Raw genomic sequence first — 16,154 nt, forward strand, 5'->3', positions numbered from 1 at the left:
AGGCCTGTCGCTCAGTTCCCTTAAAGTCCAGGTAGCGGCCCTGGCTTGCTTCAGGGGCCGCCTGAAGGGTGCTTCCCTGGCTTCGCAGCCAGATGTGGTGCGTTTTCTCAAGGGAGTTAATCACCTGCGCCCTCCTCTGCACTCGGTGGTGCCTGCGTGGAATCTCAACCTGGTGCTAAGAGCGTTACAGAAGCCGCCTTTTGAACCCTTGTCGAGGGCATCTCTGAAAGACCTGACGTTGAAAGCAGTCTTTTTGGTGGCTATCACTTCAGCCAGAAGAGTTTCCGAGCTCCAGGCGCTCTCATGTCGAGAGCCTTTTCTGCAGTTCACTGAGGCAGGAGTGACTATTCGCACAGTGCCTTCCTTCCTGCCCAAGATTGTTTCTCGCTTCCATATAAATCAGCAGCTCTGTCTCCCTTCCTTTCGTAGGGAGGACTACCCAGAGCAATACTCTGCTCTCAAATATCTGGATGTGAGACGAGTTATCATCAGATACTTGGAAGTGACCAATGATTTCCGGAAATCGGATCATCTGTTTGTCCTGTTTGCAGTTCCTCGTAAGGGTCTGCAGGCTGCTAAGCCTACAGTGGCAAGATGGGTCAAGGAAGCCATTACAGCGGCTTATGTGGCCGCGGGGAAGGTGCCGCCTATCCAGCTGAAGGCTCACTCCACTAGAGCTCAGGCAGCCTCGATGGCAGAGGCCGGGTCCGTCTCCTTGGCAGAGATATGCAAGGCGGCAACTTGGACATCGGCCCATACATTCTCCAAGCATTACCGCTTGACTGTGGCTGCTCGGGCGGAGGCCCGGTTTGGAGCTTCAGTGTTGAGGTCAGGGATTTCAATGTCCCGCCCTGGGTGAGTACTGCTTCGGTACATCCCACCAGTCTATGGATTGATCAGCATGATGATATGGAAGGTAAAATTATGTATCATACCTGATAATTTTCTTTCCATTAATCATAGCTGATCAATCCATAGCCCCTCCCAGATATCTGTACTGTTTATATTCTGGTTGCATTTCAGGTTCAAGTTTAGTCTTCAGTTCCTGTTCAGGAGGACTTCGTGTTCAAGTTTTTCAATGGATTCTTCAAGAGTTGAGACGAATTTGTGTTACAGTGAGCTGCTGCATTCCTCTCCCCTCCGTTTTACGGGGCTGGATTGAGACTTAAATTCTGCCGGCACTCCCTCCCGCTTCGTGCGGCTGTAGGGCAGCTTTGTACCCTTCCCGCTTCGGCGGTGTTAGGGTCAGTCAGCTCCTCCCGCGGTTGCGGTTGCAGGATAAGCCAGATCCCCCCGCATCGGCGGGTGTGGTGTCCCTCCCCCGCTCCGCGGGGATGAGCTGGACGGATTCCCCTCCCCCACTTGTGTGGGGATGAGCTGGGTTAATTCCCCTCCCCCGTTTCGGCGGTGGTGAGCTGGGCAGAGTGTCCCTTTGTGGGTGTAATTCTCTAAGTGCTAAGTCCTGCGGATGGAGCTTTGATATCGACATACTGAGGAGTTTCCGGCAGCACATGACCACATATAGGGAGGCAAAAGTTTGCTCTCTATCTCCACCTGCTGGTAGATGGACACAACCCACCAGTCTATGGATTGATCAGCTATGATTAATGGAAAGAAAATGATCAGGTATGATACATAATTTTACCTTTATTGTTTTTAACAGTATTATTAGCCCCTGGGGCAGCCCATAAAAGAGTGAAACTTGGCTGAGTTGGGTGACTGTACACCCCTCCAGTTCTGTTGCTTTAGCAATAAATTTATCATAGATTACTTTGGTCTTCATTTTGGTTTGTTGCCTGTTCACCGGTCATATTCCAGTAAATAAATTCAAAATAAAACACTTTTTAAAACTTTGTTATCTGGACATTTTCTTGGCCCATATTCAAAGCACGTTAACCGGCTAGAAGTGACTACCGACCGGTTAACTTGCTTTTTCAGCGGCACTTAATTGGTCATCCTCACTGAAAATGACCAGTTAGTGCCGAACTTAAATCCTGTTATGTTGGGGGCATTCAGGGGATGGAGTCTGGTTAGGTCCCAAGGTTTAGGACCACATTTTATAAATGGCGCCAATAAAAAAAGAACACCACAGTAAGTGCTATTCTATAAATGGTGCTCAAATTTAGGTGTAATTTATAGAATAGCTCTTAGCTTCAGGATCCACGCCTAACTTTAGGCATGAGGATGTACACCAACTAAACCCTGATGTAAATAAATCCTTGCACCTAAATTAGGTACAGGTCCCCCTTATTCTATAACAGCGAGCATAAATTGTAGGAATGCCCCTGGAGTGGAGGAGTAACCTAGTGGTTAGTGCAGTGGACTTTGATCCTGGGGAACTGAGTTCAATTCCCACTGCAGCTCCTTGTGACTCTGGGCAAGTCACTTAATCCTCCATAGCCCCTGGGACAAAGTACGTACCTGAATATATGTAAACCACTTTAAATGTAGTTGCAAAAACCTCAGAAAGGCAGTATATCAAGTCCCATTTCCCTTTCCCTGATCTGCCCTTGACCCTCCCATGGCTGTGCCCCCCTTTTGGAACTGTGCATAAATTTTACATACGAATCCTTGTGCCTAAAAATGCTGAATTATCGGCACTAATAGGCTTGTTATTCAATTAAATTGCACATGAACATTTCTGTTTGTTAGCACCATATATAGAATTAGGTTGTTAGTATATAAATTAGACTGCATAAATGGTTGTCATTTATTTATATGCTAACCCATGACCAATTAAGCCTGAATATTAACTTAACTGGTCATGCGCTAGCCAGCTTAGGAAAAAAAAACACAAATTCAATGCTGAAGCCTGGCATTGAGTATCTTGTTTTAGCACTGGCAGCAGACATAAAAATGCTGTCTACTGCTGGCTGAATTTTAGCTGGGTTATTTTTTTTAACCCCTCGAGATTCAATCTCTCTTCCCTCCCTCTCCTCTCTGAGTCCATTATCTCTTTTTTCTCCCTCCTGGATCCATCTGTCCTTCTCTCCTCTGTCTAGCATCTCTCTTCCTCCTTCCCTCTGTTTGACATCTCTGTCCCCTCCCCACTCGTGCATGGTGCAGCATCCCTCTCCCTCCTGTGCATGATCTAGCATCTCTCTCCTCCTCCCCAAATGTGCAATACAGCATTTCTCTCTTCCACCATCCTCATCCCAGGCATAGTCTGACATCTCTCTCCCTCTACAACTTTCTCATACGCAGTCTGGCTTCCTTTTTTCCCTCCAACCCCCCCCCCCCCCCTCAAATACATAGTCTGGCATCTCTCTTTCCCTCCCCTCAATGCACAGTTCTGCACTCCCTTCTCTCTCTCAATTCCTGTTCTCCCAATCCCCATCTCCCTTAAAGCTTCAGCTTGTCTTATCATTTTCTGGAGGTGATGGTCCCTTGAAGTGGTGGCAGCAACAGCAATCAGCATATGCTGCCTATAGCCTGCTCTGGAGCTTTCCCTCTGAGCCATTCAGCCCCTGCAAAAACTGGAAGTTGTGTCAGAGGGGGCAGGATGGATCAGAGGAAAAGCTCTGGAACATGCTGCAAATAGCATATGCCGATCGTTGCCATCACCAGCAAACTTTGCTTCAGCAAAGAGAATACTAGAGAAAAAGTTCAAGGCCCTTGGCCTGGATTGGCCGCTGTCGTGGACAGGATGCTGGGCTCGATGGACCCTTGGTCTTTTCCCAGTATGGCATTACTTATGTACTTATGGGGAACGGGGGGGAGGGCGTGTGATAGAGAAGGGGACATAATGAATTGTCAGAGGAAGAGGGGAGAAGAGCAAGAGATGCTGGCCTCTGGATGGAGAGAAATAGCAGCAACAGTTGTGGGCAGCAGCTAATAGAAATCCAAGAGGGGGCAAATGACCACTCTTATCCCCCTCCCTATGCCCATGATTGTGCAATCTAGGTGCCTGCATTTGCACACCCATTGCACACATAAATATATAGAATTAGTTGCACCTACTTGCATAAGTGTAAACTTACCCATGAAAGAGCCCATAAGTGGAGGAGTAGCCTAGTGGTTAGTGCAGTGGACTTTGATCCTGGGGAACTGAGTTTGATTCCATCTGGGCAAGTCACTTAACCCTCCATTGCCCCTGGTACAAAATAAGTACCTGAATATATGTAAACCGCTTTGAATGTAGTTGCACAAGGCGGTATATCAAGTCCCATTTCCCATTCTGCACTGGTGCGTGCAATTTATATAGCACTTAAATGCAAGGGGGTGTGTACATGGGCAGGTCATAGGCTAGGCTTCCACTTACGTGCATACATTACAGAATACTATAAATTACCCAGGTTCTTGCCGCATTTATGCAGCCGCAGATACACCAGATCTTTGGCTGATTTAACTGTGGACACATAAATGTAAAGTTTGCCAGTACCCGGTTACACAATTATTCTATAATGGAATCTGGGTGCTCAGATACTATTATAGAATAGGCTTCCACTATGCAGCCTTGGGACTCCTACCTAAATGGAGGCAACCCATTGTGGAATTGCACCCCTAATGGCTAACTTTTTTTCTGTCTGTGTGCTTTGTTCAACATTACTCCTTCACAGTTTGTTTGTAAACATCCTTGATATTCTAGCCCACAATATTTGTGAATTGGATTGGCCACTGTCAGAAGAAGGATGCTAGGCTTCATGGATCTTTGGTCTGACACAGTGTGGCATATTTTATAGATGGGATAAGAGATTGAGAGTGGGGTTGTTCTGCCTATACTGCAATTTTGGTTACTGCCTCCGCCAACTGTGTAACACTTCATATAGGTGCAAATGTGAGCAAAGGGACTGAGTTTTCTTTTCTTTCTTCTGTCTATAGGATAACTTTGGGCTGGACTTGCCAGCTGTGGAGGCAGCGGTTCGCAAGCATGAGGCCATTGAAACAGATATTGTGGCATACAGTGAGCGTGTGCAAGCCATGAATGCTGTAGCTGCCGAGCTGGAGGCAGAATGTTACCATGATGTGAGACGTGTGCTGGCACGCATGAAGAATGTGAAGCGACTGTGGGACTATCTACGGGAACTGGTGGCTGCCCGTCGGGAGCGTCTAATGATGAACCTGGAGCTGCAGAGAATGTTCCGAGACCTTGTCTTTCTCATGGACTGGATGGAAGACATGAAGGTAAGGATGGGAAATAGTTACCCTAAATAACTGGAAACAGTAATTCCATGTATGTCAAGAGTACATTGAGTGTTTGAACTAGTCTCCTATGGCTTACAGGTGTACTGTGAGGCCATGATGTCTGGAATTCCTCCAAAGTTGGAGAAACCTCCCAAGGAGGAGGAGAATGTATCCCTGGAAGTATTTTTTTTTTTAAATTTGAAAAGAGTCTTATTGAACATGACGGATTCCGGTATAGTAAAAACAACACACAGCAGAAAGCACAATACAAAATACAAATTGGCAAAAAGTTAAACCACCCAATTGTTACAACATACCCTGTGTGCCATCCTAAGCCATTAAAAAGGCTCTCCCTGCAGGTAATCCAATTATAACAACTGTTCAAACTATGACTCCCAAATTTATGAAATTTTTATATATAGTGGCCTAACCCCCCCTTGCCCCCCCTACATAAAGACAAAATCCCAACCCTCCGCATCCCCACCAACCTCCCCTCCTCCCCCCCCTAACATTCACAATGCTTCAGAAAGGACTCCCAAATTGCTTCCCACTTCACCTCCGTATGGCCCCGTACTGCCCGAAGTCTCTCCATTTCACATAGATACCATAATTTGTTGAGCAATCTTGTCAACGGTGGAACTATAGGTGATTTCCAACAAGCTGCAACCATAACTCTCGCCGCCACCATTGCCTGTCTGGCCAACAACGCTTGAGAATGTGTTAGACCTCCCCCTCCCAATTCAGATAGGGGCCTTACACTGCCCAAGCTGTCCAAATATGGGCAGTGCTTCCTCTGGGGCTTATAGGCTTTTTTCCTTGCCCCCACCCTTCTAGAACTGTCCCCTATATCTCTCATAGGTGAGCCTGAGCTTTCTTAGTTCTCCTCCCATTTTCTTTCTTAAAACGAAAACAACCCTCTTTCATCCTGACAGGTCCTGCACCTGTCAAAACTTATAGGGGAAACAGCATTTCTTCTGTCTATTTCAGCTTTAACCTGAGCCAGAGCTCCTCCCTGTGACAACTCCAAGATAGGGCATGACCTGTGCCTGTCACATACCCCGGCCCTTATGATCCTCACTACTGCTAGTGAGGACTTAAATCCTCAGGGCCCCATCTAATTCCTTTCCTTTTTGCCTTACTTTTCCCATGCCTCTTGTTCTCATTTCCTGGCCTGGCTTTTTGGCTTGGGGATTCCTAGCTCCAGTCCTGTTAGGCTTTATCTTAACCTTGCCAATTTCTCTTCTATCAATTTCTTCCATAGGACTCCTAATTCTTGGTCTCATCCGATTAGATTCAAGAGTACCATTCTTTTTACTGGGCCTTCCTTTCCCATTAGGAGTTCCTCTTTTCATTTGACCCCTCACTTAGGGGCCTACCATCTTCGTGCCTTGTGATACATTAGTCCTTTGTTTACTCCGACTAACCTTCAGCCTCAACCTCCCTATTAGGCTGGTCTATCCCACAGTCTAACCCCTTTGAGTAACTGTGGCTGCTAGCCCCTTGTATAGTTGAGCTAACCTTTGGCATACCTTTCTGTTCAGCCGGTCTAGTATATTATAGGGACCTTCTTCCACATAGTCTAACCATCTAGGTGCTGTGGTTTAATCTTGTCCCTGAGGAGCCCATTTATTCTCCAGGTTAACTCCTATTCCAGAGCCTGAACTTTTCCTTCAAGTCTTTGTTGCATTTCCTCCTGACCTGTAGTCAGAATTTCCAACACCACCTCCCTTTCTAGAGTCTGTCTTGGAAATCTTCCAGCCTATGCTGCATCTCCCCCTGACTCACTGTCATTATACCCAACTCCTCCTCCTTATGGAGCTTATCCTGGAGTTGCTTTAACCTTCACCTTCAAGGTCACTTGCTCCTGCTTTACTCCCACCTGGACTTGCAAAAGCTCCTTCACTCTACCAGTAAATGGACTACACCCACCCTTCCGTACCTGTTCTCTGTCTTGGAGCTTTTCTGTCTTGCCTGGAGGAGTGCCTTTACTTACTCATTCTCCTATTCTAACTCCAACTCTCTCAGCAGAAGGTCCTTCATCTCCCTAGGCAACACTTCACACTTGGGGCTGTCCGGATACACAATATCGACTGGATCACCTTTATCCACATGCATAGTCACCCCTTCAAAGAAATGTAGTAGATTGGTGAGGCAAGATTTTCATTGACTATATCCATGTTGGCTTTTTCTCATTAATCCATGCTTATGTATGTGCTCTGTAATTTTGTTCTTTATTATTGTTTATAATAGTCTCTACCATTTTGCCTGGCACTGAAATCAAGCTCACCGGTCTATCATTTCGGACCACCTCTGGAACCCTTTTAAAAAACTGATATTATATTGGCCACCCTCCAAACTTACGGTACGAGGCTTGATTTTACAGATAAGTTTCATTTTTTCAGTTCTATCAGTACTCTGGGATGTATACCATACGGTCCAGGCAATTTACTACTCTTTAATTTCTTAAACTGCCCCATCATATCTTCCAGGTTTACAGAGATTTGTTTCTGAGTCATCAGCATTGAATACCATTTCTGGGACTGGTATCTCCCCCACATCTTCCTCAGTGAAGACCAAATCAATAATTAATGTCTTGCTATGGCTTGTTTTCCCTGAGTTCCCTTTAACCCGCTTGGACGTTCTAGCGGTCCAAATGATTCTTTACCGACTTCTTGCTTCTAATTTTCCTAAAAATGTTTTTACTATATGTTTTTGCATCCAATGCAATCTTCTTTTCAAATTCTTTCTTTGCCTTCCTTATCAGCACTTGCATTTGACTTGCCATTCTTTATGTTGTTTCCTATTATTTTTAGCCAGATCCTTCTTCCATTTTCTTTAGCACTAATAGCTTCCTTCACCTCACTTTTAACCATGCTTGTTGTCCAATGTCACTTCCTTCCTCCTTTTTATAATATACAGAATATATGTGGTTTTCCAGGATGGTATTTTTGAAGGCCATCCATCTCTGATGTAAATTTTTGACTTTTTTGCAGCTGCTCCTCTAAGCTGTTGGGTTTTTTTTTTTGTTTTGTTTTTTTTTTTAACCTTTCTCATTTTATCATAGTCTCTTTTTTTTTCAAAGTTAAATGCTGCTGTTGAGAGTTAGATGTCTGCTCCTTCAACTCCTAAACAAGGGATTCTGTTCTAATTGCTAATCCTTTTGGACTGACCTGGAACTCTACCTCAAGTTAGCTGTTTTGTTGAGCCTGGTCCTGCTGAAGCTTATGGGTCACCGCCGCTATTTCTTCTTCATGTATCTTCTGCAGCTCTGTTATCTGGATCTCATATAGCTCCTTGAGTACTTCTGTCTCTTTTTTCCTTCTCTCCTCTTCTGTCATTTGCTCCACCCATAGAGTAGTTAAAGCCTATCATACACTTTCTTCTGCCTAAGATACTCAGCTCTTTGACATCTAAGCGCTGTGCTGAGGTTTCCCTGTCCTTCTTCCACATTTCCTCTAATAGACCCACTTTTTCCCAGCCTCCCTGAGATGGAGTTCCAGCTCTATACAAGATTCTTTCTGCTGCTGGATACTTTCCCTCATTGTCTGCATTAACCTTTTATTAAATTCCAGAATCTCTTTTAACCTCTTCTCAGTAAGGCTAGCTTTTCTTCCAGGTTTATTTAACTCTTGGGAGTTCCTGATCTACTTGGGCTATACTTCCTTCCAGGTACTTTACCACAGGATTATCTTTCCATCCTCCTGAGACCTTCCTGCTGGGTTCTACCTACCCTTTCCAGGTCACTCAGGTTCCCTCCTAAATCTGGGCCTTCAGGACCTTTTCCGTGCCCCTTTTCTGCCCTATCATTATGAAACCACGCATCTTTGGGTTCCCTCTTTTCAAGACAAGGTTTATTTTCAGGAATTCCTCACTATGGTCAACACTTGCTTCCTTCCTTTTACTGGACGTGCCTTTTTTACCTTTGCTCTTCCTTGGACTACTTCTGTCACATGGATCCCTTCTGCTTCTGGGCACTGTCCATCCTGTTTAGTGCTTTCCCTGTTCCCAGCCTCTGTATCCCTTGAGGGTAAGGGCACTACCCCAGCAGCTGGCTTTTTTTGTCCCTCTCCACTACTGTCCCTACCTCTCTTTGGATTTTCTGGCCTATCCTGAGCTACCAGCATTTCCTGGGTATGGGTCACCCCCAGATCCCTTCAGGTTATGGCCTTCCTTCTACCCGCCCAATTACCTCCAAAACACCTGGTCACTAACCTGAGCGCTTTCCTCCTCAACAGGGAAATTAGCTGGGCATGTTCCTCACCACCACACAAAATACATTCACCTTCTTAGTCACGTGGAGGGGAATAATCAAATGGTGCCAGCCATCTATATGGCCGGCGCCGCAAACAGTGGTCCCGAACCGTATTATTGAAAAAGATGGCCGGCCATCTTTCGTTTCGATAATACGGTTGGGGCAGGCCAAATGTCAGAGATGGCCAGGTATGAGATGGCCGGCATCAGTTTTCGCCGATATTGGAAAACCGATGCCGGCCATCTCAAACCCGGCCAAATCCAAGGCATTTGGTCGTGGGAGGAACCAGCATTTGTAGTGCACTGGTCATCCTGACATGCCAGGACACCAACCGGACACCCTAGGGGGTACTGCAGTGGACTTCAAAAATTGCTCCCAGATGCATACCTCCCTTACCTTGTGTGTAGAGCCCCCCAAACCCCACTACCCACAACTGTACAACACTACCATAGCCCTAAGGGGTGAAGGGGGGCACCTACATGTGGGTACAGTGGGTTTTGTGAGGGGTTTGGAGGGCTCCCATTTACCACCACAAGTGTAACAGGTAGGGAGGGGATGGGCCTGGGTCCACCTGCCTGAAGTGCACTGCACCCACTAAAAACTGCTCCAGGGACCTGCATACTGCTGTCATGGAGCTGGGTATGACATTTGAGGCTGGCATAGAGGCTGGCAAAAAAATGATTTTTATTTTTTGGGTTGGTGGCCACTGGGGGAGTAAGGGGAGGTCATCCCCGATTCCCTCCGGTGGTCATCTGCTCAGTTGGGGCACTTTTTTGAGGCTTGGTCCTAAAAATAAATGGACCAAGTGAAGCCGGCGAAGTGCTCGTCAGAGCCGGCCTTCTTTTTTCCATTATCAGCCAAAGCCAGCCATCTCATAACCTCGCCCCTGTCCCGCCTTCCATACCCTGCGGAAACACCCCCATTTAAATTTCGCCGGCTCTGCGACGGAAAGCAGTTGGAGCCGGCCAAAATCGGCTTTTCATTATACCGATTTCGCCGGCTTCAGGAGATGGCCAGCCATCTCCCGATTTGTGTCGGAAGATCGCCAGCCTTCTCATTCGAAAATAAGCTGGATAATGATTCCTCTTCAAGAGGTCCCTTCAGGCATCACTTGGTTACATGGCCTGTTTATCTACATTCCTCACAAAAGGGTTCTACCTTTCCCCTCATCCCATGGCTCCTCTCCCTCCTGCCCTCCTCTAGGCCTAAACCCACTCTTCACAGTCTTTACCCCAAGTCTCAGCCCACGCATCAAAACTGGCCCATGGCTTCTGCTCTGTCGGATTCCTCCATGACCTTTTCCTCCAGGATTGCTGCAGGCTATGCCTTCCTTGGCTTCTGGACTTATACACCCGCCAGTCTAGACTGCTTCCGCTGTGTCATGGCTCTGTCCTTTTCCCCTGGATCCATGACTGTGGAGTGTTGCCTGCAAGACAGAAGTAGAATCCAAGTGCAGACTTCTTTTGCCCAGCCGTTCACTTGCCCTGGTACTTCTTGGGTACTCATACCTTATTCTCCCAAGACCATAAGCCTTTCAAATACACCATTGACTGCTGCGTAGATCTCCTTTATTCTATAAAACTGCACGTAAATTCCAGGAATGCCACCAATCCACATATGCCCCTCCCATGGCCGTGTCCCCCTTTTTGGATCTGCGCATAAAATTTACTTGCAGAACCCAGCACCTAAAAATGTGCATGCAAATTTTAATTATTGTCAATTAGCGCTGATAATTGATTATTAGTGCCCAATTATTGGTGCTAATAGACTTGTTATTCAGTTAAATTGTATGTAGAAATTGGGCGCATGCCCAAGTTTCTGCATGCAATATACATTTAGGCCAAATATGTTCATAGCTTGGATACAATGTCCAGGAGAGATTGTTCCTCCAGTCAGGCAATTTTGCAAAGATTGTTGAACTATAAGGCAGCTCTTGTATTTTTTTTTAAATATGTATGTATATTTCTCCGAGGACAAGCAGGCTGCTTGTTCTCACGACTGGGTTGACGTCCACGGCAGTCCCCACCAACCGGAAAGAAACTTTGCGGGCGGTCCCGCACGCAGGGTACGCCCACCGCGCATGTGCTTCCGTCTTCCCGCCCGTGCGCAACCGTTCCCGCTCAGTCTTTCTTTTCCGCACTGGAAAGAGCCGTGTTCGTCTCTCTCTCTGTCAGCCCTGAAACCGGATCGCGTTTTGCGCTAGTCTTTTTTTTCTTCGTTGTTTTCTTCTTCGTTGTTTTTCTCTGTTTTAATTTGTTTTAAAAAAAAAAAAAAAGAGAAAATCTTTGTTTCCCCCTCGTTCTTTAGCGGGGGCGTCTGTGGCCGCACGGTCGAGTTATTTTCGAGGTGTGATTTTTACCGCCACCATCGACAACTTTGACTTCGCCGACGCGTTTTTTCCGTCGATGTCCTCGAAGGTCCCGAGTGGATTTAAGAAGTGTGGTCGGTGCGGCCGGCATATCTCGCAGACCGACACTTACGCTTGGTGCCTCCAGTGCCTCAGGCCGGAGCACGATACCAAGACGTGCACCTTGTGTCTCGGTTTACGGAAACGGACACAGGTGGTGAGGCAAGTTCTTCGGGACTGTCTTTTCGGAACTTACGCTGGCCCCTCGACGTCGACTTCGACGGCATCGGTGTCAACGGCCGGATCTTCGGTACCGGTACCGATGTCCACGAAATTGGCACCGACCCCAGGAGCACAGGTCCCGTTGGCCCGCCGGTCTTCCGGAGATGGCAGGGGTGAGCGGCCACGTGGGCAATCGGCCCCGGTCACTCCCTCTACCCAGGGCCCTCGGGACCGAACCCTGTCGGACCCGATTCCTCGAGGCCGAGGGGGATCTACCTCCTCCTCTTCGGTACCGCCGAGCGCCGATGACGGGCACCGAAAAAAGACAAAGAAGCACCGTCATCGGTCGCCCACGGCGCATGTGGCTACCGGCTCCAGAGATGATTCGAAGCCGAGGAAGCAGCAGCGCCGGGAGGAGCGTTCCCCCTCAGTGGTAGAGATATCGTTACGTCAGGGCACCAGCACTTCGGTGCCGTCTCCTGGACCCGAACAGCTTCCGGCACCGACACCTCTACCGGCCCCATCGCCTTTCCCGACAGCGGGCCTGGACGAGTGCCTCCGAGCCATCCTTCCGGGGATCCTGGAAGGGCTGATGTGCCAGACTGTGCCGGCGCCGGTGGTGCTTGCGCCCTTGGCGCCGTTGATGGAGGCGCCGGCGTGCTCTAGCCCAGTGCCGAGGCCTTCGACACCGACGCCGCTTGCGGTGCCGGTCTCGACCGCCACGCAGGTGGAGTCGACGTCGATGGAGGGAGCTTCATCACCGCCGGCGCAGGAGTCCACCGCTCGACGACGCCACCTAGGTCTCGGTACCTCGAAGTCGAGCCGGGCCCGGTTGAGGTCTGAGCTACAGGAGCTCATGTCCGACACCGAGGAAGAGGCCTCGTGGGGGGAGGAGGAGGACCCCAGATATTTCTCCTCAGAGGAGTCTGTGGGCCTTCCCTCCGACCCCACTCCTTCACCTGAAAGGAAGCTCTCGCCACCTGAGAGCCTCTCTTTTGCCTCCTTCATCAGGGATATGTCTATTTGCATTCCCTTCCCCGTGGTCTCTGTGGATGAGCCGAGGGCTGAGATGCTCGAGGTCCTCGACTATCCATCACCACCTAGAGAGTCCTCCACGGTACCGTTGCACAATGTCCTCAAGGAGACACTGCTTCGGAACTGGTTGAGACCTTTATCTAATCCCACCATCCCCAAGAAAGCGGAGTCCCAATACAGGATCCACTCAGACCCAGAGTTAATGCGGCCTCAATTGCCTCATGACTCGGCGGTCGTGGACTCTGCTCTCAAGAGGGCACGGAGTTCGAGGGATACCGCCTCGGCGCCCCTGGGGCGGGAGTCTCGCACTCTGGACTCATTTGGGACGAAGGCCTACCAATCTTCAATGCTCGTGACCCGCATCCAGTCTTACCAGCTCTACACGAGCATACACATGCGGAATAATGTGAAGCAACTGGCGGACCTGGTCGACAAGCTCCCCCCGGAGCAGTCCAGGCCTTTTCAGGAGGTGGTCAGGCAGCTGAAGGCGTGCAGAAAGTTCCTGTCCAGGGGTATATATGACACCTGTGATGTGGCATCTCGTGCTGCGGCCCAAGGTATAGTGATGCGCAGGCTCTCATGGCTGCGTGCCTCTGACCTGGACAACCGCACCCAGCAGCGGCTGGCCGATGTCCCTTGCCGGGGGGATAATATTTTTGGTGAGAAGGTCGAGCAGTTGGTGGACCAACTACATCAGCGGGCGCCTTCAGCATCCACCTCAGCAGGTGGACGTTTTTCCCGGGCCAGGCAGGCTGCGCTCTATGCCTTCAACAAGCGTAGGTACACCCAGCCGGCCCGAAGGCCTCATCAGGCACAGGGACAGTCCCAGCGCGCTCGTTCCCGTCAACAGCGTGTGCCTAAGCAGCCCCCGGCGCCTCCACAGCAAAAACCGGGGACGGGTTTTCGACTGGATCCATGGGAACATAGCCGCCATCAAAGTGTCCGTGCCGGACGATCTACCAGTCGGGGGGAGGTTAAAACTTTTTCACCAAAGGTGGCCTCTAATAACCTCCGACCAGTGGGTTCTCCAAATAGTGCGGTGCGGATACGCCCTGAATTTGGCCTCTCCTCCACCAAATTGTCCTCCGGGAGCCCAATCCTTCAGCTCCCAGCACAAGCAGGTACTTGCAGAGGAACTCTCCGCCCTTCTCAGCGCCAATGCGGTCGAGCCCGTGCCACCCGGGCAGGAAGGGCAGGGATTCTATTCCAGGTACTTCCTTGTGGAAAAGAAAACAGGGGGGATGCGCCCCATCCTAGACCTGAGAGGCCTGAACAAATATCTGGTCAAAGAGAAGTTCAGGATGCTTTCCTTGGGCACCCTTCTACCAATGATTCAGAAAAACGATTGGCTATGTTCCCTGGATTTAAAGGACGCATACACTCACATCCCGATACTGCCAGCTCACAGACAGTATCTCAGATTCCGCCTGGGGACACGGAACTTTCAGTATTGTGTGCTGCCCTTTGGGCTCGCCTCTGCCTCACGGGTGTTCACGAAGTGCCTCGTGGTGGTCGCGGCGTATCTACGCAAGCTGGGAGTGCACGTGTTCCCATATCTCGACGATTGGCTGGTCAAGAACACCTCAGAGGCAGGAGCTCTCCGGTCTATGCAGTGCACTATTCACCCCCTGGAGCTGCTGGGGTTTGTGATAAATTACCCAAAGTCCCATCTCCAGCCAGTCCAATCTCTGGAATTCATAGGAGCTCTGCTGAATTCTCAGACGGCTCAGGCCTTTCTTCCTGAAGCGAGGGCCCACAACCTCCTGTCCCTCGCTTCCCAGACCAGAGCGTCTCAGCAGGTCACAGCTCGGCAGATGTTGAGACTCCTAGGTCATATGGCCTCCACAGTTCATGTGACTCCCATGGCTCGTCTTCACATGAGATCGGCTCAATGGACCCTAGCTTCCCAGTGGTGCCAGGCCACCGGGAATCTAGAAGATGTCATCCGCCTCTCCATCAGTTGCCGCACTTCACTGCACTGGTGGACCATTCGGACCAATTTGACCCTGGGACGCCCATTCCAAATTCCACAGCCCACGAAAGTGCTGACAACAGATGCATCTCGCCTGGGCTAGGGAGCTCATGTTGATGGGCTTCACTCCCAGGGACTGTGGTCCCTCCAGGAAAAAGATCTTCAGATCAACCTCCTGGAGCTCCGAGCGGTCTGGAACGCACTTAAGACTTTCAGAGATCGGCTGTCCTATCAAATTATCCAAATTCGGACAGACAATCAGGTTGCAATGTATTACATCAACAAGCAGGGGGGCACCGGATCTCGCCCCCTGTGTCAGGAGGCCGTCGGGATGTGGCGTTGGGCCTGCCAGTTCGGCATGCTTCTCCAAGCCACATACCTGGCGGGTGTAAACAACAGTCTGGCCGACAGACTGAGCAGAGTCATGCAACCGCACGAGTGGTCACTTCATTCCAGAGTGGTACGCAAGATCTTCCGAGAGTGGGGCACTCCCTCGGTGGACCTTTTTGCCTCTCAGACCAACCACAAGCTGCCTCTGTTCTGTTCCAGACTACAGGCACACGGCAGACTAGCGTTGGATGCCTTTCTCCTCCATTGGGGGACTGGCCTCCTGTATGCTTATCCTCCCATACCTTTGGTGGGGAAGACCTTACTGAAGCTCAAGCAAGACCACAGCACCATGATTCTGATAGCGCCTTTTTGGCCCCGCCAGATCTGGTTCCCTCTTCTTCTGGAGTTGTCCTCTGAAGAACCGTGGAGATTGGACTGTTTTCCGATTCTCATTTCGCAGAACGACGGAGCGCTTCTGCACCCCAACCTTCAGTCTCTGGCTCTCACGGCCTGGATGTTGAGGGCGTAGACTTCGCTTCGTTGGGTCTGTCTGAGGGTGTCTCCCGTGTCTTGCTTGCCTCTAGGAAGGATTCCACTAAAAAGAGTTACTTTTTCAAGTGGAGGAGGTTTGTCGTTTGGTGTGAGAGCAAGGCCCTAGAACCTCGTTCTTGTCCTGCACAGAACCTGCTTGAATACCTTCTGCACTTATCAGAGTATGGCCTCAAGACCAACTCAGTAAGGAATCACCTTAGTGCGATTAGTGCTTACCATCTTCGTGTGGAGGGTAAAGCCATCTTTGGAGCCTTTAGTCGTTCGATTCATGAGAGGCTTGCTTTTGTCAAAGCCCCCTGTCAAGCCTCCTGCAGTGTCAT

At 49.4% G+C, this 16,154-nt stretch overlaps 1 protein-coding gene across 1 annotated transcript in view; it reads left to right on the top strand.

Moving 5' to 3' along the window:
• The window catches only part of SPTBN2 (spectrin beta, non-erythrocytic 2), a 1,201,559-nt gene that overhangs the window by 518,432 nt on the left and 666,973 nt on the right, over positions 1-16,154 (top strand). Inside the window, exon 11 of the mRNA XM_030217767.1 lies at positions 4,822-5,124. Within this exon, the coding sequence (XP_030073627.1) occupies positions 4,822-5,124 (303 nt within the window). The remainder of the gene's footprint in view (positions 1-4,821; positions 5,125-16,154) is intronic.

This window comes from Microcaecilia unicolor, chromosome 11 (genome assembly GCF_901765095.1).
Source record: "Microcaecilia unicolor chromosome 11, aMicUni1.1, whole genome shotgun sequence".
NCBI lineage: Eukaryota > Metazoa > Chordata > Amphibia > Gymnophiona > Siphonopidae > Microcaecilia > Microcaecilia unicolor.